The sequence below is a fragment of the Barbus barbus genome (assembly GCF_936440315.1).
Source record: "Barbus barbus genome assembly, chromosome: 4".
NCBI classification, from domain to species: domain Eukaryota; kingdom Metazoa; phylum Chordata; class Actinopteri; order Cypriniformes; family Cyprinidae; genus Barbus; species Barbus barbus.
Window position 1 is genome coordinate 27,301,639 of NC_136732.1, and position 23,445 is coordinate 27,325,083.

Consider the following 23,445-nt stretch of genomic DNA (forward strand, 5'->3'; position numbering starts at 1 on the left):
GTCGACTAACAGGAGCTGTACAGTTTAGTCGACTAGACCCACACATCCCTAGTGGTGATGTCTTTCAGTGGTTGAAATAAAATACTTTCTGATATTTATTTCATTTATTTTGTGCTTTAAGTAAATAGCAAAAGCCGCTTGAACTGAGTCACTACAGCGATCTGTCACGACGCATTTAAAAGCTACAAAACTGTATTTATTGTTTGATCTTCTTAAAAAATAACCAAATTTGAATGCTGAGACTTTGTTTCATTCCAGAAGTAACCTGTTCTGTCTTGTCTGTCGGCACGATGATGTATTTTTCACTGCATGAGAACATGGAGTGTGGCGTGAGAGCGTCATGGCTTTCTGGTATGAAACAAAGTCTGAACTTTCAAATCTGAACTTTTTAAATTTTTTTATTAAAACACTAAAAACTGTTTTGTAGCTCTTTAATGTGTCATGATAGATCACTGTAGTGCCTCAGTTCAAGTGGTACGTGAACTGAATGTATTTACTTAAAGAATGAAATAAACATGAATGAACATCAGAACGTATTTTATTTCAACCGTGGTATGGCGTCAGTACACAACATTTTTCAAGTTTAAATCCACCGACATTAATCTACTCTCATGTCTGGTTTGTGTGTCAAACAAAATAGCGGTTCAGTGTTATGATTGGTCAGATCACCTGTCAATCAAATGTCCTGCAAAGGGTCAAATTGCATGCAAAAGTAATGTAAAATTAATTATAATTATAATCACAAATTACTCCTCTAATCATTATTCTATGCTTTATATATTTAATAGTGTTTATAGTTACAAATGCTAAGTTTTAACATTGACTCTTAAAATTGACTCTTTGAAAGAAAATATGCTATTTATTTATGCAGTTTATCATATATATTAATATACACCACCATTAGGGTCCATTGATGGTAATAACTTGTTTTAACCAGGGAATTTATTAGTGTCAGGTTCACTTTACCTAGTCATCTGTGTATGTGTGTGTGTGTGTGTACCTGGTATTCCCTATACTATGGAACAAATGTCCCCACAATAGCCCTATTCGGACGGAACTAGTTTTACAGGGGGTCGTTAGAGAAATTTGTGTTTCACAGATGTACTTGGTGATTTTAATCCCATCCGAATCTGCCATATCTGTGTTTTTCTCACAAAACCTCTGTAATAATTCCAGAGCAAATTACCTACTGTTTTTCTGCAAACTCAGTGATCCTCTGAGAAAAGTAATCCTGTCCGAATGCGATGTCTGTGATTGCCGGTGATATTTGTTTTTCACAAAGTGTTTCCTTGTGTGTTTTGGCCAACATGAATTACCATAGACGCTCTTACTGGGCGTATGTTTGATATATTTGCCTCCCAGCAAAAAAATTATAAAACAATAACAATAATAAAATCAAGAGCCAGATCACGTAAACTGTTAAGATTGGCTATTGTAATATCAGCGTCAGGTAAAATTACTCACGTTCATTTCTGCACTCTATACGCTAAGCACACATACAGAGCATGTGATCTCTGAAACACCCAGATGTACAAAACAGACCCTCCTACCTCTGTAATAAACATGGAGATGTTAGTCCCATCCGAATTGGTACATGAAAATCACAGACGTCAGGTGATAAGAATCAAAACTCAAACATAGATTAGAAAACTAGTCCCATCTGAATAGGGATAATGATAGCAATACCAGTAATTTTTGACCTCGAAGGGACATTTTTAGGTCCCCATGAGGAAAACGGCTTATAAATCTGTGTGAATTTGTGTGAGGGTTAGGTTTAGGGTTATTGGGATAGAAAATACAGTTTGTACAGTATAAAAACCATCATGTCAATGGAATGTCCCCCAAAACCAAGGAAGTGTGTGTGTGGGGGAAGGGTGTTTTATCTTATGTAGATGCACAGAGAAATAGGACAAAAAGGACACTGAAAAGCTCCTCCAGGGCAGGAGATTTAAACATGAGAATCATTTGAGGAACCAATTGACTGAGTCTATTTTGGTTTATGCACACGATTTCGGATTTCTGTATGGTCACATAAAATCCAGTATAATGTTTTAGTTGATATTTCATAGTGATTGTTTCCCCCTTGTACTTACAGAGATAATGTATACTGTGTCTGTATTCAAAAAATAATATCTGACTGTGTATTGGACAGACTGCAGAGCATGTGAATGCTGTTGCTGTATGTTTATAAACCCATCAAAACCCTCCTTTTGCCTTGTTAGCGCAGTGATGCTAAGATTATATCAATGAGAAATGGCTCTTGTTCCCATGGAAACAGTTATGAATGAGAAGGCCCCGGTAACCGTAGAAACTATCTGAATGAGGAATAGCCGGTTGCTATGGGGATATTGTGTATTGTGAGGAAGTCTATGGTGAGAGTCATCCTCATCGGCTCTCTAAACTGAATGTATTTTTGGCTTCACTGCTGGTACTGTATCTGTAGAGTATTGCTAACCGAATGGTAGTGCTTTGACTAGTAGCAGCACTGACCTACATTTACAGCCATTGTTACAAAAAACACTGCCACCTCCCTTCTGTTTTCTCTCATTCCCAGTCGTACAGACATTGTCCCACACTCACAGTGTGTGTCTGGGATTGTGGTGAGATGGATTGACAGATGCCTCCCAGTGGGCTGCCCCCTGTCAGTGCGGTGTAAACACCTGTGAGTCCTCCTCTGTATCCCATAAACCCAATGTGCCAGGTACTTTGGGAGCTCAACTGGAGCTCACACACCCACTGTTCACCTTCCTAAACCTCCCAAGCTCAAAACAGCAAGGCATCTCTCTCAGCACATCCAGTCTAGTGGAAATAACATTTTATGTAGCTTTACAGTGGGGGTCTTAAATTTAGATTACCTGGGGGCCTCTAGGTATTTTAGAATAGAATACAATAGAATAGAACATGTACACTAACTGCTAGGGCTGTTTTTTGTTTAGTTTTTTATGAATAGGCTTTCAGTTGAAATATTCAACATTTAAATTGGATTACAAAGTTTATTTTACTTTTATTAAATTTGACGTGTGGTTTGGCTGTGTGTCTGCCTCTTCTTGTTTTTTTTTTAAATTTATTTATAGTCATTAAAAATGTTAACTCAAGCAATTAGGATTTTATTTGTGGATGTATGTTTGTTAATTTGCATACATAATGTTAATGTGAAATCCTCAGTCAGGATTTGCCCATTGTGTGGACCCAATGTCCCCCAATAGTAAAACCTGAAATTACAGGTTTTACCAACAGTCTATATAAGAAACATGGCTTAATAAACATATTGAAAAATATCTTAATGAAAATATAAGGGTTTGCTTGAATGTTAGGAACAGGCTTACGAATCAAAAGCGTCATTAGCTCATTATAAAACAGTGGAAGTCAATGAAAAGTCCCCACCCTCATAGAAACACAAGTGTGTGAGTGTGTTAGAGAACGGGGGAGAAAGTGTTGTATAATAAGTCAGGTACAGCTGACAGTGGTGGCTCTCAGACTGCAGCTCTATAAATAGACGAGGAGAGATGGGAATAAATCAGCCAGTCAGCATCTTCCTCTCACTCTCATCCAGCTCCTCCCCTTTCTCTGTTCCCTCTTCCTCCTCCAACCCCCTTTGGCTCTCTTTCTTCACCTCCTCCCCTTTTGCTCTGTTCATTCGCTCTCTCCCCCCTCCTTTATTTCTCATTTCTGTCCAACCCCAGTAATTAACATTAATATTAACTGCATAACCTGCCTTCCTTAAGCCTCTCCTATGTCCTTTGCTTTTTTTTGTTCTATTGAACACTAAGGACAGCAGATTTGTTTAGTAGACACTCATATCAAAGCAGTTTTAGACAGGTTGTAATATGTCAAGGGTAATTTTCCTTTATGTCCTTCCCAATGAAGCCGGTTTAGGTTGTCAGCTGTGTCCAGAAACACGTGATGTTGAAACTGATATTTTACTGCAACTGTGGGTCTGAATGTTGATTAAAATTCCCGTGTCACATGTTTCACTAGCAGTTTCACTGTATCGATTCAGTTGGATTCACGTCTTTTTTCTTCTCTGCATGTTATCACTGAAGAGAATCAGTTTCCAGTGACTTTCCTGCACAAATAAAGGTCATATGAATACAAAGCAGCGGTATCCACATTTATCTCTATTCTCTGCGCACGGACCTCTGACATTCACTCTGCGGGAGGACGGGCAGTGTGTGCCATCCTATCTGAAACCATTAGTGCCCACTGCTTATTTTCTTGGATTCCATAGTCTTGGATTCACACATTGTCGAGTAAATGTCTGACTAGGGGAAGAGTTAATACTGTATGGTCATTTAGGATTTTCACTTTATCAGTGTTCAGAATGGGCATTAGTTTAGTCTGGATGCAAATAGGTTTACATGAGCTCGGGTTAAGTGCCTTTGTCACCTTTTACACATGCTTTTCCCAATTCAAAAATGCTGTCACTAAAAACAAATCCTGTATGAGTAGAAGGGCTGCTGTTTATCACAATATCCCAGGTTAAACTTTGACTGACCTTGTCTTTTCTTGTCTCTCCAGAATCCTGTCCACAGTGGGCTCAGACTTTGATCTGAGGACGCTGCGTGCTGTTCGAGTGTTGAGACCCCTCAAACTGGTGTCAGGGATTCCCAGTGAGTAACATATTGTCATTGTTTACTCATGTACAGTATACGTGCAGGTGTTGGACAAACTAACGTTAACACTAATTTTTAAAGGGGTTCATATAATTTGTGTAGGCTACAGCAAAAAATAAATAAATAATTTGCTTATATTTATCTTTTCATTGTCTATGTTCTTTAGTTTGTAAATCAGTGTAGTAGTGTAGTTGTATTGTGTTCGTTGTGTTCATCAGTCTTTAGTACAAGCCATGGGTGAAATGGGTGCTTTGTTAGATTTCCAAAATTACAAATGCTTGGCAGCCCATTTAGCAGGAGCCTCTGTGACCCTGACAGCCAAATATTTGGTGTTTTAAGAACAAAAATCTTAATTAATGATCATGGCTGCATAAACAAAGTATGACAAGACTTTATCAGCAAAAAATAATAGTGCGTGAGAATTGAAAGTGAAAGGGACTATTGGAACACTACGATGGATTGATCCTGTAGCTGCAAAAATAGTCCATCACACTAGGTTTGAACTCATCAGGGGCTTTCGCACCAGAGAAACCTTTTCATAGTTCCTAGAACTACTGGTTTCCGGTTTTTGGTGTGTTCGCACCACAGGATCTAGGAACATATTTAGTTCTAGGAAGTGCGTTTGGGGGAACTAATTTAGCTCCTTCTTCAGAGTAGGATCTAAAACACTTCTGTAGGATCTGCCAGTGACTTAAGTGTATGCTGAGTGGACAAACGCATGCGAAACACTGGCTACCCGGCATTTTTAAAAAGCCGTGTAAAAATATTTACTCCATGAACATGGAAAACAGTGATAGTGGAAATTACCTGTTGTCTGCAGTATTTAGTTCTTTTCTCAGCCTCGATGATATGTAACACTGCAAGTTGTCACAGGAGATTTAGGCAGATGTTCAATCGCGTAAACTGTGTGTTTACATTCCATCTCTGTTATTGCAAAACCCACAACAAAAACAGCTACGATCACGTTGTCCTCAATTCACCGGTTGTTGACGTTTGTAAATCGCAGCTTCAGAATTGTCGCTGCTGGTGCAAATGCAACCAGGAAAATGTCTGAGGGAGAAATTGGTATCGTAATTACCATTATTCAGAGATAACAACATGTGACGTTCAACTCGGTGCTGTTCACATCTTCGGGCTGGGGATTGTCCGTTTCTATAGCAACAGTCAACAAAATGAACCCACGACCGCGTGAAAGAATGTTACTGGCAGCTGTAAAACACATAATTTTACATTTGTATGCTACTGCTAAATATTGCAAAACATGCAAGCGTGTCAGGTAAAAATAATTCTTGTTTGTTTGTTTGTTGTTACTGCTCCAGGTGTGTGTTCATGTTGCGTGTGTGTTCACTGCTGTGTGTGTGCACTTTGGATGGGTTAAATGCAGAGCACAAATTCCGAGTATGGGTTACCATACTTGGCCACATGTCACGTCACTTTCATGTCACGTCACTTTATTATTAATTACAGCGATAAATGTGTTATTGCTAAACTAAACAAACAACAACAAAATAATAACAGTATGAACACTTACATATAATATGTTTTTATGTTATATTATATTATGGTATCTATATGTGTATCTATTTTCCCCTTTTTTGATCAGTAATAGCTTTCTTTGAAAGCGCTGCCATTTTTCGCTGGTTCCGCGTGAGCTGCAGCGGTCACGTGGTACAAGCCGTAGCTCTCTGAAAACTCACAGTTCACAAGTTGTAATTATTACTTCTTCGAGGACGTGAATGCTTTTTACAAGTTGGTATCTCATAATTACGCTTATTATGATATGGCACATGGCATGTCACATGACTAATTTGATGTGTTTAAAAATGCACCTGTGAATGTCATATAAGAGTTTGGTTAAAGGGGAGGATTAAAGGCATAGTTCATCCAAAAAGGACAGCTACTCCATGATTTACTCACCCTCAACCTCTATATATGGCTTTCTTGGAAGAGCCAGGACATTTTTTAATATAACTCTTTAATATAACTACTTTTCATTTTTGGGTGAACTATCCATTTAAATAGCGTTAGGTTCCTCAAATGAAACTATCACATGACTTGAGTAGACTTGAAAACGGTGCAGAGTAAGGATTGCTTTTATGATGCTGATGCAGTATATTAGAAATATGATCATTCTCACTTACGTTATACCCTTTGTGCCCATTATACCCTCTGCCAAAATTTATTTGGAATCCAATTTTATGCTGCAAAAAACAACAACAAAAAAAACCTTCGACAATGTTAAAATGCTTGTTCTCTTTCTTCCAGGCTTGCAGGTTGTGCTTAAATCCATCATGAAGGCTATGATCCCTCTGCTGCAGATCGGTCTGCTGCTCTTCTTTGCCATCCTCATGTTCGCCATCATTGGTCTTGAGTTCTACATGGGCAAATTTCACACCACTTGCTTTGACAACATCACCGGTAAGCCTTTGTGCTTGTTCTCATTCGCAGATTTCTTCATTCATGATCTCCAAAACTGTCACAAACTCTTGCAAGCAGACCAATTTGATTGTGTATAAAAAAAACTATTCTTTCTGATAGATGAGATACGAGAGGAGTTTCCATGCGGAAATGAAACTAACGCTCGGACCTGTCCTAATGGAACAGTATGTAAAAAGTACTGGATTGGACCCAACTATGGTATTACCCAGTTTGACAACATCCTGTTTGCCGTGCTCACAGTCTTCCAGTGCATCACCATGGAGGGCTGGACTGACCTGTTATACTATGTAAGTCACATATACAAAATGTCACTAAAGCCATAGAGCTTCCTCATTTATTTTTGGATTTTTTGACCTATGCTTAAATAGACCCCAAATGATGTTTCAAGAGATGTTCAATTCTAATTGTTCTAAAGTGCTTGTGTGAAACCATAAATACATACATGCATACATGCACACTACATGCACACCCTACTGTTCATTTACTTGATCAAACATACAATAAAAATGGTAATTTGTGAAATTGTGAGCAATTTTAAATATTGGTTTCTATTTTAATATATATTAAAATGTATTACAGTGATGACAAAGCTGAATTTTCAGCATCATTACTGCAGTTTTCTCACATGATCCTTCAGAAATCATTATAATATGTTGATTTGTTGCTCAAGAAACCTTTCTCATTACAATAAATGTTGAAAACACTTGTGCTGCTTAACATTGTGGAAACTGTGATGCTTTCAGGATTCTCTGAAAAATTCAAATAAAGCATTTATTGGAGTCAATAAAATGCATTCTTGCTGAATAAAAGTATTATTTCTATTTAATATATATTTTATAGCAGCACAGCAGTCTTTGTGTGCAAAAGACACTTTTGTCTTAGATGGGCTTGGAATTGGTGGGCTTGACCTTTTAACATGGACATCCTGTATTATTATGGTTTTGATTTATCCTCCGAGTAGAGGGTTACTGATTTATTTTACTTAAAGATTATCAGAAAGTATCCAATCTAAGGGACTGAACAGCCCCACCTAATCCACATTCCCTGTACCTTTCAGACGCAGACATACAGTAAGCAAAATCTCACCTATAGAGTCAAAGACAGTGCAGTGCATTTATAGTCTTATCGCTCGTGGCCAGCCTGTACTCTCTGAACAGACAGCGCTGTTTCCGGTGAGTTCACCCGCCCTCTGCGACAGAAAATAGGGCAGTGAAGTCAATGCTATGTTCAAGATTTTCACAAACTAATGATGTTACCTCAGGGGCCAGTTTAATCCCAATGCCACGTCAATCCATCTCGCAAATCAACAGCAGGTTTACCTGAAGGATTAAAGGTTTATTTTAGAAATGATCTTGCCAATGAGAATTAGCCTGAGGATGGTTATTCCGTATGACTAAGGCTTGCAGTTCTGAACAGCCCAATCAGATGTCATCATCTCTTATTTGGTTTTACTGTATTTTTATCCCTGTTTTCTTTTTATTACTCTCGCTGCTTGGCTCGCTGTACCCCCGATTTTTCTTCCTCCTGTTTCTCTCCAGTGAACGGGGCTCTATATATAACAGACCCCTCTCAACTGAAGTTATTCTTACAGCTGCTGAGAAAGAAACCAATGAAAATTTAATTGCAAAAAAGCTGCAGTACATACTGGGGCTTTCAGAGCTCTCAGACATGCAAAGAGAGTGAAGGAGCGGATGAAAAAGAAATGGGGCAGATCAAGGGAGACAAGAAGGGACAGTGAAGACTATGAGGCTACAACAAAATGCCATTGTATATTACAAATATTGACATTGTTTTAGTTCTTTTCTCATTTCGAATTTAAGCATCTGCGAAATGCATAAATGTAATGTACATGGAAAACAAAATCTAAAGATCTCAGCGGATTCAGCTAGGTTATTTTAAAATATCCTTAAAAGATTAGCTAGTTCACTTCAGATATGAGTTCTGGACAGGGCTGCGACGATAAATCTATGCATTGCGATTCATGGATCGATTCTGAGATTTTAAGAATGCATCGCGATTCTCTCTGGAATCGATTCTGAGCTTTTAACAGCAGATTGCGTTCTAATCTAGTTTTTAACTGCACACTCAAATGCTCACGAAGAAGAGCGTTGAAGAGCACTTGTGCGTTTAACTGAGTCATGTAATTGTGCTTTTTATTCTTTTTATTTTAATGCTTTAATGCTTTTATTCCGGGTGCCGCAGCAATGGCTGCCCACTGCTCCGGGTGTATGTTCACTACTGTGTGTGCACTTGATGGGTTAAATGCAGAGCACAAATTCCGAGTATGGGTCACCATACTTGGCCATACACCACTTCCCTTTCCCTTTATGAAAACGAGATTAATGCAAACACAGCCTACTGTGAACATCCTTATAATTCGCTTCATCCTTTTTGAAGTTTATGAATGATTATTTTAGGTTCAAGTGCGTGTAAATAATTGGAAGCAAGCAGAGGACCGCTGTTTTTAAAGCATGTAGTGCCATCTGCTGTTAAAGCTCAGAATCAATTCGAGAGAGAATTGCGATGCAATCGGAAAATCTCAAATTCAATGCAGAATCATTTCTCGATTCGCGATGCATCGATTAATTTTCCCAGCCTTAGTTCCAAACACTTATGAACTTTTTGGGGGTTTTTTGTAATGGAAAAGGAAATATTTAGCATTGACGAAATAGCCTAGTGAGCAGTGTGCCAACATAAAACGTGTTGTGTTGCAGGCATCCCGAGTTCGAATACCGGCTCAAGGACATTTCCCAAACACCCCCCCCCCCCCCCCCCCTCCCACTTTGCTTCCTGTCTACTCTAAACAATCCTATATTAATAAATTCAAAATGCCCCCCAAAAATTAATCTTTTAAAGGAAGTATTTAGCTCAATGTCCAAGCTGCTTTTCAATGAAAGTCTAAGATTTTCAGTGAATAATAGCTTCAGAACACTTGAATAATAATTGAGTATAATGTACAAGCCATATGACCTTTTTTTTTTTTTATTCTTTAATGGTGCTTTTTGTGTCCTTTTGAGATTGACAATCCTTGTTCCCCATCCACTTTCACTATGGAAGGGAGTAGCTTAAACATTCTGTTAAACATATTTTGTGTTCCTTGGAAGAAAGAAAGTCATACAGGTTTTGAACGACATAACGTAAGTACATTTTTGGGTGAACTATCCCTTTAAAACAAAATCTGTCCCCTTGAAATGCCTAAATACCAAAAATGTGCAGAGATTGTAGCATCTCCAGTTTTCCTAAAGCAGCACTTGTGGGCTGTTTCGATCTGGGCTTTTGTAGCCTGCATGGGCTTCTTCCCTAGAGGCAGCCAGTGGAGCAATGCCACACAAGATGGCTGCCCATTTGTTCCTCTCTGCAGTGACAGGGTGCAGCGGTGCTGAGCACTCAGCTGTGTGTACCACAGATGAAGCAGCCCCAGCCAGATGGTTGCCATTCTCAGGTTGCATGGCGCATGGAACGTGGTGTCCTAGGATCTGCCACGGTTCTGTCATAGATGTTCTCATCCTCTGTTAGTGGGGACAAATTTCCCGTCACCTTAAAAAAATTACCAAATAAAAAAGGCAAACAGTCTGATGTCTTTCTACTTGACACCATTGTAAGTGATCTGTGCAGAGTCTTGGGAAGGCAAACACAAAGAAAACCAGATGAACAAACTGTACTCCCAGCTGGAGAGAGACAAAATGTTTGGATGTGTGCCTCATGGTACTGACTGGGCTGTTTTATGCCGTTACAGAGCAATGATGCTTCAGGGAGTGCATGGAACTGGATGTACTTCATCCCCCTTATCATCATCGGCTCCTTCTTCATGCTCAATCTTGTGCTGGGTGTGCTGTCAGGGTAAGAAACCTCAGACAGTGTGAGCTCTTCTCAAATTCTGCTGGCATTTTTTCAGGTCGACACTGGTGCATTGTCTGATTTGCTTATGAACTACAGTGTTCATGATAGTTTTGTGGATTTTATGTGAACTATACAGTTTGTGGATGTTATGTGTTTAAAAAATAAAATAAAATTGTGTATTGTGTGATATAATTTTTTTTATTAGCTTGTCCAGAGTTAGATATCTTGGGTAAACCATGACAAATGAAAATTGTTTTAGATTAGAATGCAAATATTATAAAAAAAGAGGTGTAATAGAATTAGTTCCCTCATTTTAATTTAGTACAACGTGGCCACAATTGAACTAAAATAGGGGAATTAAGTAGTGGGAATGAATTGTTAATTCGTGGCCAAGATGTCTTGTTTTTTTCCCTCTCCAAAAATCTCCAAAAAAACTAGTGTGTATGTGCATTTTGTGTTTGTCCGTTGACAAGCATTTGTTTGTATACATGTCTATGTGATACAGAGAGTTTGCCAAAGAAAGGGAGCGCGTGGAGAACAGGAGCGAGTTTCTTAAGCTGAAGCGTCAGCAGCAGATAGAGAGAGAGCTGAACGGATATCTGGAGTGGATCTGCAAAGCAGGTAAATGCCATAGAAAGAGCCATTAAATACTCCAGAGAGAAGCTAAAGCCAAGAATTCAGATAGTAGCTTGTCTCTTTTGATACAGATGCCTTTACACTTGTGCGTCTCAGTATTGGAACGTGCTGATAATGTACAAAATGTTTCATTAGGCTTCCTTTAAGCACTAGAAATTGTCCCCATTTTCATGACTTTTCCAGCGGTTTGATATTAATCTTTTTTTTGATTGTGTACAGAAGAAGTGATTTTGGCTGACGAGGACAATGACCCAGATGACCGGATGCCCTTTGACGGTATTTATGTGAACCCCTCCATCCCTCCATCCTTCCTTTTCATCCCCCTCTGCTCCTCTCTTTGCTCCCTCACTGGGACTAGGTGTTGATTTCCCATTGTAAAAGAAGAGAGAGATCAATAGCGTGTTGGCTGTGCTGAGGGGGTGATATTGTATACTTCTTGTCCATATGCACAGTTAATGTAGTGTTCATGAGCACATTTACATGGGCCGTCAGTTTGTAGCTTACAGCAGACATGTGATAGACGAACTACACTTCCTAGTTGTCTTGTTTTGTTCTTTCTGTTCATCTATTTATCTGTTATGTATTAACATATATCTGTATGCGACTGTGGTCTGTTACACACAGGCTCACGAAGGAGGCCTACCATCAAGAAGAATAAAGCAGACCTGCTTGATGCAGAGGATGGAGATGGAGATATAGGTGCATTTGAGTTATATAAAAACACACACAAATACACTTGTAAACTTGTAGGTTTTTTGGCTCAGGTTTGATATATGGAGTTTTGGCATAAAAATTACCATAAAAACATGTTAGTTTTTAGTTTTTGGTATTCTTTAAAAGGCGGTTTAAAAACCGTAGGATAGTATCGATAAAAAGTAACAATCTATAAGCTATAATCAATATTTTGAATAGGTTTTAAAAAAAATGTTTTCCATTTCCATATATATATATACAGTCATGGCCAAAAGTATCGGCACCCTTGGTAAATATGATCAAAGAAGGCTGTTTCAATTAATCTGCATTGTTAATCCTTTTGATCTTTTATTTAAAAAAATTCACAAAAATCTAAACTTTCATTGGATAATAAGAATTTAAAATGGGGTGGGGGGGGGGGGGTATCATTATGAAATCAATGTTTTACTCTAATATACATCGGCCACAATTAATGGCACCCTTTTATTCAATACTTTTTGAAATCTCCATTTGCCAGTTTAACAGCTCTAAATGTTCTCCTATAATGCCTGATGAGGTTAGAGAACACCTGACAAGAGATCAGAGACCATTCCTTCATCCAGAATCACTCCAGACCCTTCAGATTCACAGCTCCATGTTGGTGCTGCTTCTCTTCAGTTCACCTCACTCATTTTCTACAGGGTTCTGGTCAGAGGACTGGAATGGCCATTGCAGAAGCTTGGTTTTGTGCTCAGTGACCCATTTTTGTGTTGTTTTTGAGGTTTGTGTTTGGATTATTGTCCGGTTGGAAGATCCAAACATGGCCCATTATAAGATTTCTAATAGAATCAGTCACTTATTGATTTTTTATCTGTTGGTATTTGATAGAATCCATGATGCCATGTGTCTAAACAAGATGGCCAGGACCTCCAGCAGAAATATAGGCCAACAACATCAAAAATACAGCAGTATAGTTCATTGTACACATGGGGTACTTTTTATCCCTGTGTTCACCAAACCCATCTTGAGTGTTTGCTGGTAAAAAGCTTTTTTTTTTGTTTTGTTTCATCTGACCATAGAAGCCAGTCCCATTTGAAGTTTCAGTCGTGTCAGATAACTGAATACGCTGGAGTTTGTTTTTGGATGAGCAAGGATAGTTTTCTTGAAACCCTCCCGGACAACATGTGGTGATGTAGGGGCTGTTTGACTATTTTTTTAAAGGTTTTGTGACCCCGAGACTCAACTATTTTCTGCAATTCTCCAGCTGTGGTCCTTGGAGAGTCTTTGGCCACTCAAACTCTCCTCCTCACCGTGTATTAGGACGATATAGACACACGTCCTCTTCCAGGCAGTTTTGTAACATTTTATGTTGACTGGAAATTCTTAATTATTGCCCTGATGGTGGAAATGGGAATTTTCACTGCTCTAGCTCTTTTCTTAAAGCCACTTCACTAACTTGTGAAGCTCAGTTATCTTTTGCTGCACATCAGAAATATATTCTTTGGTTTTTCTCATTGTGATGGATGATTAAGGGAATTTGGTCTTTTTCCTTCCTATTTATATTTCTGTGAAACAGAAAGCCATGGCTGGATAATTTCATGTTCATAATCACCCTGGAGTGCTCAAAATTGTGAATATGAATGGGAATATACTTCAGAGATATTTTACTCATAAGAATTTCTAGGGGTGCCAATAATTGTGTCCAACGTTTATTTGAGAAAAACATTTATTTCATAATGATATTTCCCCCCCACATTTTAAATTCTTATTATCCAATGAAAGGTTAGATTTTTATTAATTTTTTTAAATAAAAGATCAAAAGGATTAACCATGCAGATTAATTTTCACAGCCTTCTTTGATCATATTTACCAAGAGTGCCGATATTTTTTGCCATGACTGTATATATAGATGTATTATATATATATTATGTATGTATGTATATATGTGACCCTGGACTACAAAACCAGTCATAAGTGGCACGCTTATATTTGTAGCAATAGCCATTGTATGGGTCAAAATTATAGACTTTTATTTAATGCTAAACATCATTAGGATATTAAGTAATGATCGTGTTCCGTGAAGATATTTTGTAAATTTCTTATCGTAAATGTATCAAAACTGAATTTTTGATTAGTAATATGTATTGCTAAGAACTTAATTTGGACAAGTTTAAAGTTAAAAAAATTTGCACCCTCAAATTCCAGATTTTCAAATAATTATATATATATATATATATATATATATATATATATATATAGCCAAATATTGTCCTGTCCTAACAAACCATACATCAATGGAAAGCTTATTTGTTCAGTTTCTAGATGAGGCATAAATCTCAATTTCAAAAAATTTACCCTTATCACTGGTTTTGTGGTCCAGGGTCACACATCTATCTATCTATCTATCTATCTATCTATCTATCTATCTATCTATCTATCTATCTATCTATCTATCTATCTATCTATCTATCTATCTATCTATCTATCTATCTATCTATCTATCTATCTATCTATCTATCTATCTATCTATCTATCTATCTATCGATATATTAAATATTTGCATATAATATTTATAATAAATAACCCTGGTACTACTATCTTATACCATCTTTTTTTTTTTTTGTAAGGGACCATTGTTCACCTGAATAACACTGTTCCCTTGTTAACGTCTTTTAATTCTTCCTGTTATTAGTGTACTTCAATAAGTATATACTTATCTGCAGTGGGCTCCAAAAGATTGATTGCATTATTTTGTAAATTTGTATATGTATTTTGATTTACAAAATATATTTTTAGCAGAACAATTTGAGTAAAAACTTTTGATAAATTTACCTGAATTACAAAATTATCTCTCTAATTTTCAGATGTCATATCAGATACAACATTTCAGTTTTCATTTAATTTTATTGTATTTTGTTTCCTTGCCACTCTGCTTAACTGCTTCTTTTCCGACCGTCAGGTTCTCCGTTTGCACGGGGCAGTCTGAAGAGCGCGAAACTGGAGGGCTCTTCCTTCCATAAAAAGGAGCGTCGACTGCGATTCTTCATCAGGCACATAGTGAAGACGCAAGCGTTTTACTGGACCGTGCTGTGTCTGGTGGGACTCAACACTCTGTGTGTGGCTGCTGTGCACTACGACCAGCCCGAAAAGCTCTCCGACTTCCTCTGTAAGTCTGTCCATCTGTCTGTTCTCTCATTAGTACAGTAGGCCCACACAGAACATGCAGACTTTTCTGTATTTCTGGGGCGTATTTTGTGGGAAAGTCAGCAAAAATGTGAGGATGTATTTTCTGTGTAGACATGCTCGAATCTGTGAAATTTCTTTCATAGCATGTAAATGAGTGGAGAAATAAGGATGTTTTAATGTTTTTCCCTTTTTTATTTTCCTTTTTATGGTTTCCTATTTTACTTTCTGAAGATGTTCCTATTTTACTCTCTGTTTCTCTTCTTGTATCTTTGTTTTTTCATTAATGTTATTTATTAAAGCAGACATAACACACAGTTTCTGCCAATATCATGTGAATCTTGACTACTTATAGAGAGTAGTATTGCATCCTTCATATATCCGAAGAGTCTTTGGGTTTATCAGATTTATACAAAACAGTCTGAAAACAGTCAAGCTCCTGGAGGCCAGGCGTGGGCGGAGCTAAAGAGTCACGGGCACGCAAAGCTTTTGCATAGCAATCGTTTGCAAGCTGACATCAAGATAAATAAAACAGGGACATAAACTTTATTGACTTCAATTAAATATGGCTAACGAATTAATGAATGAAGCACGTTGATGGGCATGCCCTTGCTCTTGCTCTGGTTGACATGTGTGCGCTCTTCTGGGAGAAGTGACTATAAAATGAATTCCACCCTGTATGATGTCATACTCAAAAACAACTTTCCGAAACTTATCCACCTTTTTTTTCAATGCGGAAGTAAGCCTATAGCCAAGACTTCTGTTTCATTACGAGAAGAATAACAATGTGCAGTAAACAGTAAAACTGTGAAAAAACAGTAAAACAGTAAAACTGCACTACAGACTAGTGTGTTCATAATTAAGAAATGCATTAAAATGGTATGGTAAAACACCAATTTTCATTATCAAGCAGCAAAACAGAAGCTAGACCCATAGAATTTACAAATGACTGCGCCCACTCTTACGGGAAGAAAAGGGTACAAGATACAAACCCTGAAGGAGTGTCTTTGGCACAGAAATTCTCCATCATCCGTCCAACTCCTACTTTGAGACTTTGGTCATATTTAGCATGAGAATCCAACTCTTTAGCAGTGTACATACATCAGAATGCATGAAATAGCATTAGACATTCCCTTTGAGTAATACCCTCAAAAGTATTACATTTTGGACACTTAAACAAAATATCTGAATAGCATTTCAGTATGACAAGCATTAAACTTCCTAATCGTAGTATTAAACAGCATATCTATTATTTGAACAGTATCTCTATCATTTTAAATCAACAAGTTTCTTGCTTTTATAAAGTGTGTTTGTGCAATGTATATTTAAAATAAATGCGCCCCCCCCCCATATAATGCATATTAATTTACATATTTTAAAATGTGGCTACACAAATGGTTTTCTTTCTTTTCTTTGTATCTTTGACCTTTTCAAACATGCTTTGTCTCTTTGTTTCCCTCTCTCTCCTCAATCCAGACTTTGCTGAGTTCATCTTCCTGGGGATCTTTATGTCAGAGATGTGTATTAAGATGTATGGACTGGGGACCAGACCTTACTTTCACTCCTCCTTCAACTGTTTTGACTGCATTGTGAGTTTATCTCATCCCTACTTCTTCTTTTACTAAATCCCAAAAAAAAAAAAAAAAACATTTGAAGGAAACCAAAACATTATACCAGCCGTTGATTGTTCTTTCAGGTCATAATATTGATATAGTTACTGAAGTTGTATGTATAATCTGTAATTCACTGCACTAAATCAGTTTCTTAATCCGTATTTCAGTGTTTTGGATGTTTTAATAAATTATGATTTTGTGCGAGCTGTGAGAATCAGATATGGGTTAGTGTTTGACTTTGGATAAGGGCTTTTTTTTGTGGCTTGCTGTTATTGAATGAGTTTTAAATGTGTGTTTTATATATGTGTGTGTGTATGTGTGTCTTTGTGTGTGTCTTTGTGTGTGTGTGGGACAGGTCATTTGTGGCAGCATTTTCGAGGTGCTCTGGTCTATGATCCAGCCAGGAACCTCGTTTGGGATCAGTGTGTTACGAGCTCTCAGGTTACTGAGGATCTTCAAAGTGACCAAGTGAGTCTCTCACGTCTCGAGTCCCATGTCTGTCTTTCTGTCTCACTCTTTATCCCTTTCAACTGTTGAACTGTTAAGAAGGACCAAGCATTTTAAATGTCCCCATTTTAAATTTTCCCATTTTCAGGTATTGGGCGTCTCTGAGGAACCTGGTGGTGTCTTTGTTGAACTCCATGAAATCCATTATCAGTTTACTCTTCCTCCTTTTCCTCTTCATCGTGGTCTTTGCTCTGCTGGGCATGCAGCTTTTTGGAGGACAGTCAGTATAACACTACAATACATATAATAACAGAAAAATGTATATATTTATTTATTTATTTTCATGGGTCTCCAGGGTCAGTCCAGGCCCTAAATAATGCATGGCATGGAAATACTCTGTGCAACAATAATATACCCACCATTTCTTCTCTTCAGGTTTAATTTTGAAGCCGGCACACCACCTACAAACTTTGATACTTTTCCTGCAGCAATAATGACAGTATTTCAGGTAAGCAAATGTGCCCATCAAACAGTGTGCAATCATTCCGTGTGTTTTCCATGGCTTTGTGATTATGGACCTTCTCGCTGCACCTTAGATCCTGACAGGTGAAGACTGGAACATGGTCATGTATGATGGGATCGAGTCTCAGGGCGGAGTCAAAAAGGGCATGGTTTTCTCAGTCTTCTTCATCGTTCTTACACTCTTCGGCAACTGTATCCAAACACATAGCATTGCATGTTGCAGTGCTGTTTCGCTTAATTTTCACATACACTAGTGAAGCATTAAGATGATGCTCCTTAACCCCTCTGTGAACAGACACTTTGCTCAATGTGTTCTTGGCTATCGCTGTGGACAATCTGGCCAATGCACAAGAGCTGACCAAGGTAAATACACTTTTTGGGTAATGGATCAGAGGTTAAAAACAAACAAACAAATAAATAAATAAAGTAACATTCAGCAAAAAAGAAAAACTTGATTTACAAAGCCATGATGAAGTAAAATTAAATATTAAAATAAATGCAGACTGGGATCCTTCACTTCACAAAACTGCATGTGGTGTGCTTGGGATTGTTTAGAAATTTCTGAGGGAAAAATCAGTGTTGAATCTCTAATAAATAGTTATGTACATGGTAAAAAAAAATGTTATGTCCATTAAATAATTGTCTTTATTATTTTCTTACGGTGGTTGCATTAACTCATTAGGCACTAGTAAGAGAACTCTCAATGACCATGTTTCTCCTTCTCTCTGTCATATCCTTCAAACTCCTACGCACCAGCGTGCATCACATTTTAACCAATATGCTTCATGTTTCTCTCCATGTATAGGATGAACAGGAGGAAGAGCAAGCAGCCAATCAGAAAATGGCTCTTCAGGCGGCCAAGGAAGTAGCAGAGGTCAGCCCACTGTCTGCAGCCAACCTCTCCATTGCTGCGTGAGTATCTCTCTCTCATATCTCTCTCTTTGTCCTGCTGCCACATTTTCTCTCCCACAATTTCTTTGTCTTCCTTTTATGTTTGTTTTTATGTGTTGCTCTTGTATCAGCCAAATAAACATAGGGGTCAATAATAGACAAAAAAAAAAAAAACAGACAGCAACACTTTCAATCTGGCTTTTTTGGATTCAGTCGAAAGTACAGCATTTATTTGAAATGGAAATCTTATGTAACAATATAAATGTCTATCACTTTTGATCAATTCAATGTGTCCTTGCTGAATTAAAGTATTAATTTCTTTCCAAAAAAATAAATAAAATAAAATACTTACTGACCCCAAACATAAACTGTAAGTCACAAAGACCCAAGTATCTTCCCCCTGGCCAAACTATTTGTAGAAAACCCAAAAGGAATCAGAACCCATGTTTTTAAAGTTCATATTATCTAAAAATGTCACTCACAAACAGTAGATCCAGTTTAGGTTGGTAAGTGCGTTTTGGAACATAGTTGCTGGATTATTACACAGATAGCAGTTTAAATAATATATTATATTCATTTATTTTTCTGTAATGTTTGGTGCTATAGACCTATAATGTTGTGTTTCCTGTCCATCAACAAGCTTATCTGTGATCTTCTCACAATTATATACCCACAACTTGCATGCAGAGGCACAGATCGATTGAGGATGATTCCAGTTTGTCAGTGTGCCAATGCATCCAAGTATTTGTCAGGAAAAGAAGAGAATCGTGAGAGAATATGTGTGTATTATTGAGGAGGAGCTTGTGAATGAGGGAGAAGAGCAAAGAGATGTTCTGTGTTTCTCACATGCTGTTTTCCTCCTCAGCGTGACAGTAAACTCTGAGCGTCTTGATGCAACAGAACACTTTCTGGACTGGTATTTATTCATTTATACTCTTTCTGTTCTTTCGAAACGCCTCTCTGTTCGCCCCACACCTCCCACATTTCTCCCATCAGCCTTTTCGACATATGCATTTCCTCCTCGGTTCTCTGTGCTGCTCCCCGCTCTGTTCTCCAGACCGCTGGGTGGGATGGGACGGGTTTATCACTCCTCGTCTCTTCTTCTCTCTTCATCCTGCTACTCATCACCTGCTGTTCTCCTCTTATCTCCTATACTTTCTCTTTTTCACATGCTTTGCTCCAAGGGTTGGGCGCCTGTGATGTGTTCACTCCCAGAATTTTTATAGTTATCTTCTTTCTGTGTGTGTATGTGTGTGTGTGTGTGTGTGGGTGTGTGTGTGGGTGTGTGGGTGTGTGTGTGTGTGTGTGTGTGTGTGTGTTCTGTGAGTGAGTTTGACCCAAGCGGTGCAATCATCCTCTTTAACAAATGGTAGCTTGTAGGTGGGCATTTTCAGCCTGCGGTAGCTGCAGCAACCTCACTTTTCCCTCTAGGTGATTACTAATCTCAGATCTACTGTAAATGTCTCTCTGTCTGTCTCTCTCTATCTTTTCTGCAGTAAGGAGCAACAGAAGAACCACAAAGGTTGTAAGTCGATATGGGAGCAGCGCACTTGTGAGTTGAGACGACACACCCTGATGAACAGCAGAGAGGCTCTTTACAATGAGTTGGAACCTGAAGATCGCTGGAAGGTGAGAGGAAATGACGGAGAAAGACATTCTTGGTCAAAGAGGATGGATTTAAATATCAGTTATCAGCTGATAAAAAGTTTTTATTGCATTGGTCAATATTGAATATTTAATTTTACTTTTTCACTGTTTTTACATTTAGATTTGCCATCATCTAACGTTAGCATAAAGTGAATATTTAACACAAATAATTTAATAACACTGTTAAATGTAATCTCAAAATCTCAAATCTCAAAATGAATATCCATTATTATTTTGAAATTCACTTTATGATTGGTTTCATTTAATATTTATTTAGACAAAACACTGTAAAATTTAAATATCAGCCATTTATTGGTTATTGGGCATAACATTAAAATAATTAGAAGCTTATCTTATTAACATGAATACTGATATTGGTGTTGTTGTTTTTTATATGTGTTTCCTAATAATAATATATGCAGTGCCCCCAGTTTACTGGTTCACCAAAAAAATAAAAAAATAAATAGTGTTTTTTTTTCTTTTTTGTATTTCTGTCTTGTTTTCCATTATCCTTTAAAGCAAGATAAGTCTACTGAATAAATTCTTTAAACAATCTGCACGCAAAATGTTACTTATCATGATATTTTATATTTATTATTTTAATATAAATAGAATTATATAAATAAATAGATATTAAAGGGTTCGTTTTCCCAGAAAGAAAAATAATAATAAAAATGCAGTAATAATTTTCTCACCCTTAAGTTTCAAGCGTGTATGAATTTCTTTATTTTGCTGAACACAAAAGAGAATATTTTGAAGAATTTTGGTAACCAAACAGTTTTTGGTCCCCATTGACTTCCATAATTTTTATTTTTTTTTCCATACTATGGAAGTCAGTGGAGACCAGCAACTGTTTGGTTTCCAGCTTTTTCAAACGAGTTACTTTTATGTTCCACACAAGAAAGAAAGTCCTACTTAATATTTTGGTTAATATTTATCTTGAATTAAGTTCTTATTTGATTGACAAATGTGTGGCCATTTGTTTTGTTTTTTCATGCCTCTAGGTCTCATACTCCCGTCACATTCGTCCTGATATGAAGACACATCTGGACCGGCCGTTGGTCGTGGACCCTCAGGAGAACCGCAATAATAATACCAACAAAACTCGTCCGGGTGACGGCCAGCCCCAGCGCACTCATCAGGTCCTGCACAAACAGCCCAACTTCAATGAGGGGGAGAGTGGAGGAGGAGGTGGAGGGTCTGAGCCCTGGACAGCGCTGGAAAGGGGGGACTCCACAGGATCTCGCCGGAGTCTTTTAGGCTCCGAGAACCATGGGGAGGGTAGAGAGTCTCACCGCAGACATCAGCATGGCGAGCGCTGCAGCCAGGCCCGCCAACACCATAAAGCTGCAAAGGATGAGGGAGGGGGTGGAGGGAGAAGACACAAGAGTAAGGGCAGGGAAAGAGGACCTGAGTGTGAGCATGCAGATGGAGGAGAGCGGAAACACAGACATCATCGCCATGAGGGCGAAGGAAGAAAAGAGAGAGGGGTGCGACACCGTACCAGGAAGTGAGTTTAGTCAAAATCAATCTATATAAATGTTTTTATATACATATATGTATGTAAAATTTATATCTATATATATATATATCTGATATACGTCTCAACGTCTGATATATATTTATATATATATCAGACGTTGCGTTAGACTTTAACATTGTCCGTCATTTTACGGAAAGGGTCGTAAAAATTCCCGCCATAATCTATTACCCATCATTTTAATTTTCATATTTTAATTATAATAACATATTTAATTGCTTTTATTTTTGTATACGTTTTTATTTTTAATAATGAACCTATTATATTGGCTTATGCATTTATTTATTTATGAAGAGAACAGATGAATAGAGACTGTGTCACTTTTCACGTTCAACACAGTAGTGACAGCAGAGGCCACTAACAATGAAATATGCAATGGGCTGGGAGAAAGAAAAAAAACCCAGTATTTTAATAGATTCTTATTTTTATGAATATCGTTACTTAACACCCAATCGGTGCATAGTAGGCTACACCATATAGTAAGCTTTGTGCATTGTTACTTTTGATATGAAATACAGTCTCAGATTTCAAATTCTGTCCATTTTATTAGGAAATTCAAGCAATAAATACCGTTTTGGCGCTCCTTAATGTGGTGTGATAGATCTCTGTAGACACCTCAGATCAAGCGATTCGCTTTACTATACTCGCCTGTGCATAATCAAAGGCATAGCAAAATACTAGTGAGTTTTATTTTTGTTTTGGAGCTGATGATCACATGCTCTGCTGCCTCACTGGAGCGCACTCGCCACCACCTGGACAGTTACAAATTACAGTAGATTACCCTCAGTGTAATCTGTCAAAGTGACGGACGGCCTTCAGATTTTTCCGTCACTGCTAAAAAAATTCTGTCAATGACGGAGAATTTTCGGTTAACGCAACCTCTGAAATATATACATATATATATATATATATATATATATATATATATATATATATATATATATATATAAACACACACACACACACACATATACACATACATATACATATATATATATAAATATATATATATATATATATATATATATATATATATATATATTTGGTAACTTATTTCAAAAAGTGAAACTTTCATATATTCTAGATTCATTACATGTACAGTAAAACATTTAAAATGTTTTTTGTTTGTTTTAATTTTGATGATTAGAGCTTACAGCTCACAAAAGTAAAAAATCCAGTATCTCGAAATATTAGAATATTTCCTAAGATCAATCAAAAAAAGGATTTGCAAAACAGAAAAGTTCAACTACTTTAAAGTATATTCATTTATGCACTCAATACTTGGTCGGACCTCCTTTAGCACAAACTCCAGCACAGTGAGGTGTGGCATTGAAGTGTGGCATTTGGACTTGATAAAACACAATGGACCAACACCAGCAGACGTCACCGCACCCCAAATCAT

At 37.5% G+C, this 23,445-nt stretch overlaps 1 protein-coding gene across 1 annotated transcript in view; it reads left to right on the top strand.

Moving 5' to 3' along the window:
- Positions 1 to 23,445, top strand: part of LOC306868806 (voltage-dependent P/Q-type calcium channel subunit alpha-1A-like) — a gene marked incomplete at its 5' end in the record, with an annotated part of 121,158 nt that overhangs the window by 34,641 nt on the left and 63,072 nt on the right. The window contains 18 exons of the mRNA XM_079415185.1: positions 4,519 to 4,610; positions 6,879 to 7,031; positions 7,152 to 7,339; positions 10,789 to 10,892; positions 11,398 to 11,513; positions 11,748 to 11,804; positions 12,153 to 12,227; positions 15,160 to 15,366; positions 16,860 to 16,972; positions 17,352 to 17,464; positions 17,592 to 17,723; positions 17,879 to 17,951; positions 18,040 to 18,157; positions 18,261 to 18,328; positions 18,771 to 18,877; positions 19,722 to 19,772; positions 20,353 to 20,485; positions 21,508 to 22,013. Coding sequence (XP_079271311.1) covers positions 4,519 to 4,610; positions 6,879 to 7,031; positions 7,152 to 7,339; positions 10,789 to 10,892; positions 11,398 to 11,513; positions 11,748 to 11,804; positions 12,153 to 12,227; positions 15,160 to 15,366; positions 16,860 to 16,972; positions 17,352 to 17,464; positions 17,592 to 17,723; positions 17,879 to 17,951; positions 18,040 to 18,157; positions 18,261 to 18,328; positions 18,771 to 18,877; positions 19,722 to 19,772; positions 20,353 to 20,485; positions 21,508 to 22,013 — 2,406 coding nt within the window. The remainder of the gene's footprint in view (positions 1 to 4,518; positions 4,611 to 6,878; positions 7,032 to 7,151; positions 7,340 to 10,788; positions 10,893 to 11,397; positions 11,514 to 11,747; positions 11,805 to 12,152; positions 12,228 to 15,159; positions 15,367 to 16,859; positions 16,973 to 17,351; positions 17,465 to 17,591; positions 17,724 to 17,878; positions 17,952 to 18,039; positions 18,158 to 18,260; positions 18,329 to 18,770; positions 18,878 to 19,721; positions 19,773 to 20,352; positions 20,486 to 21,507; positions 22,014 to 23,445) is intronic.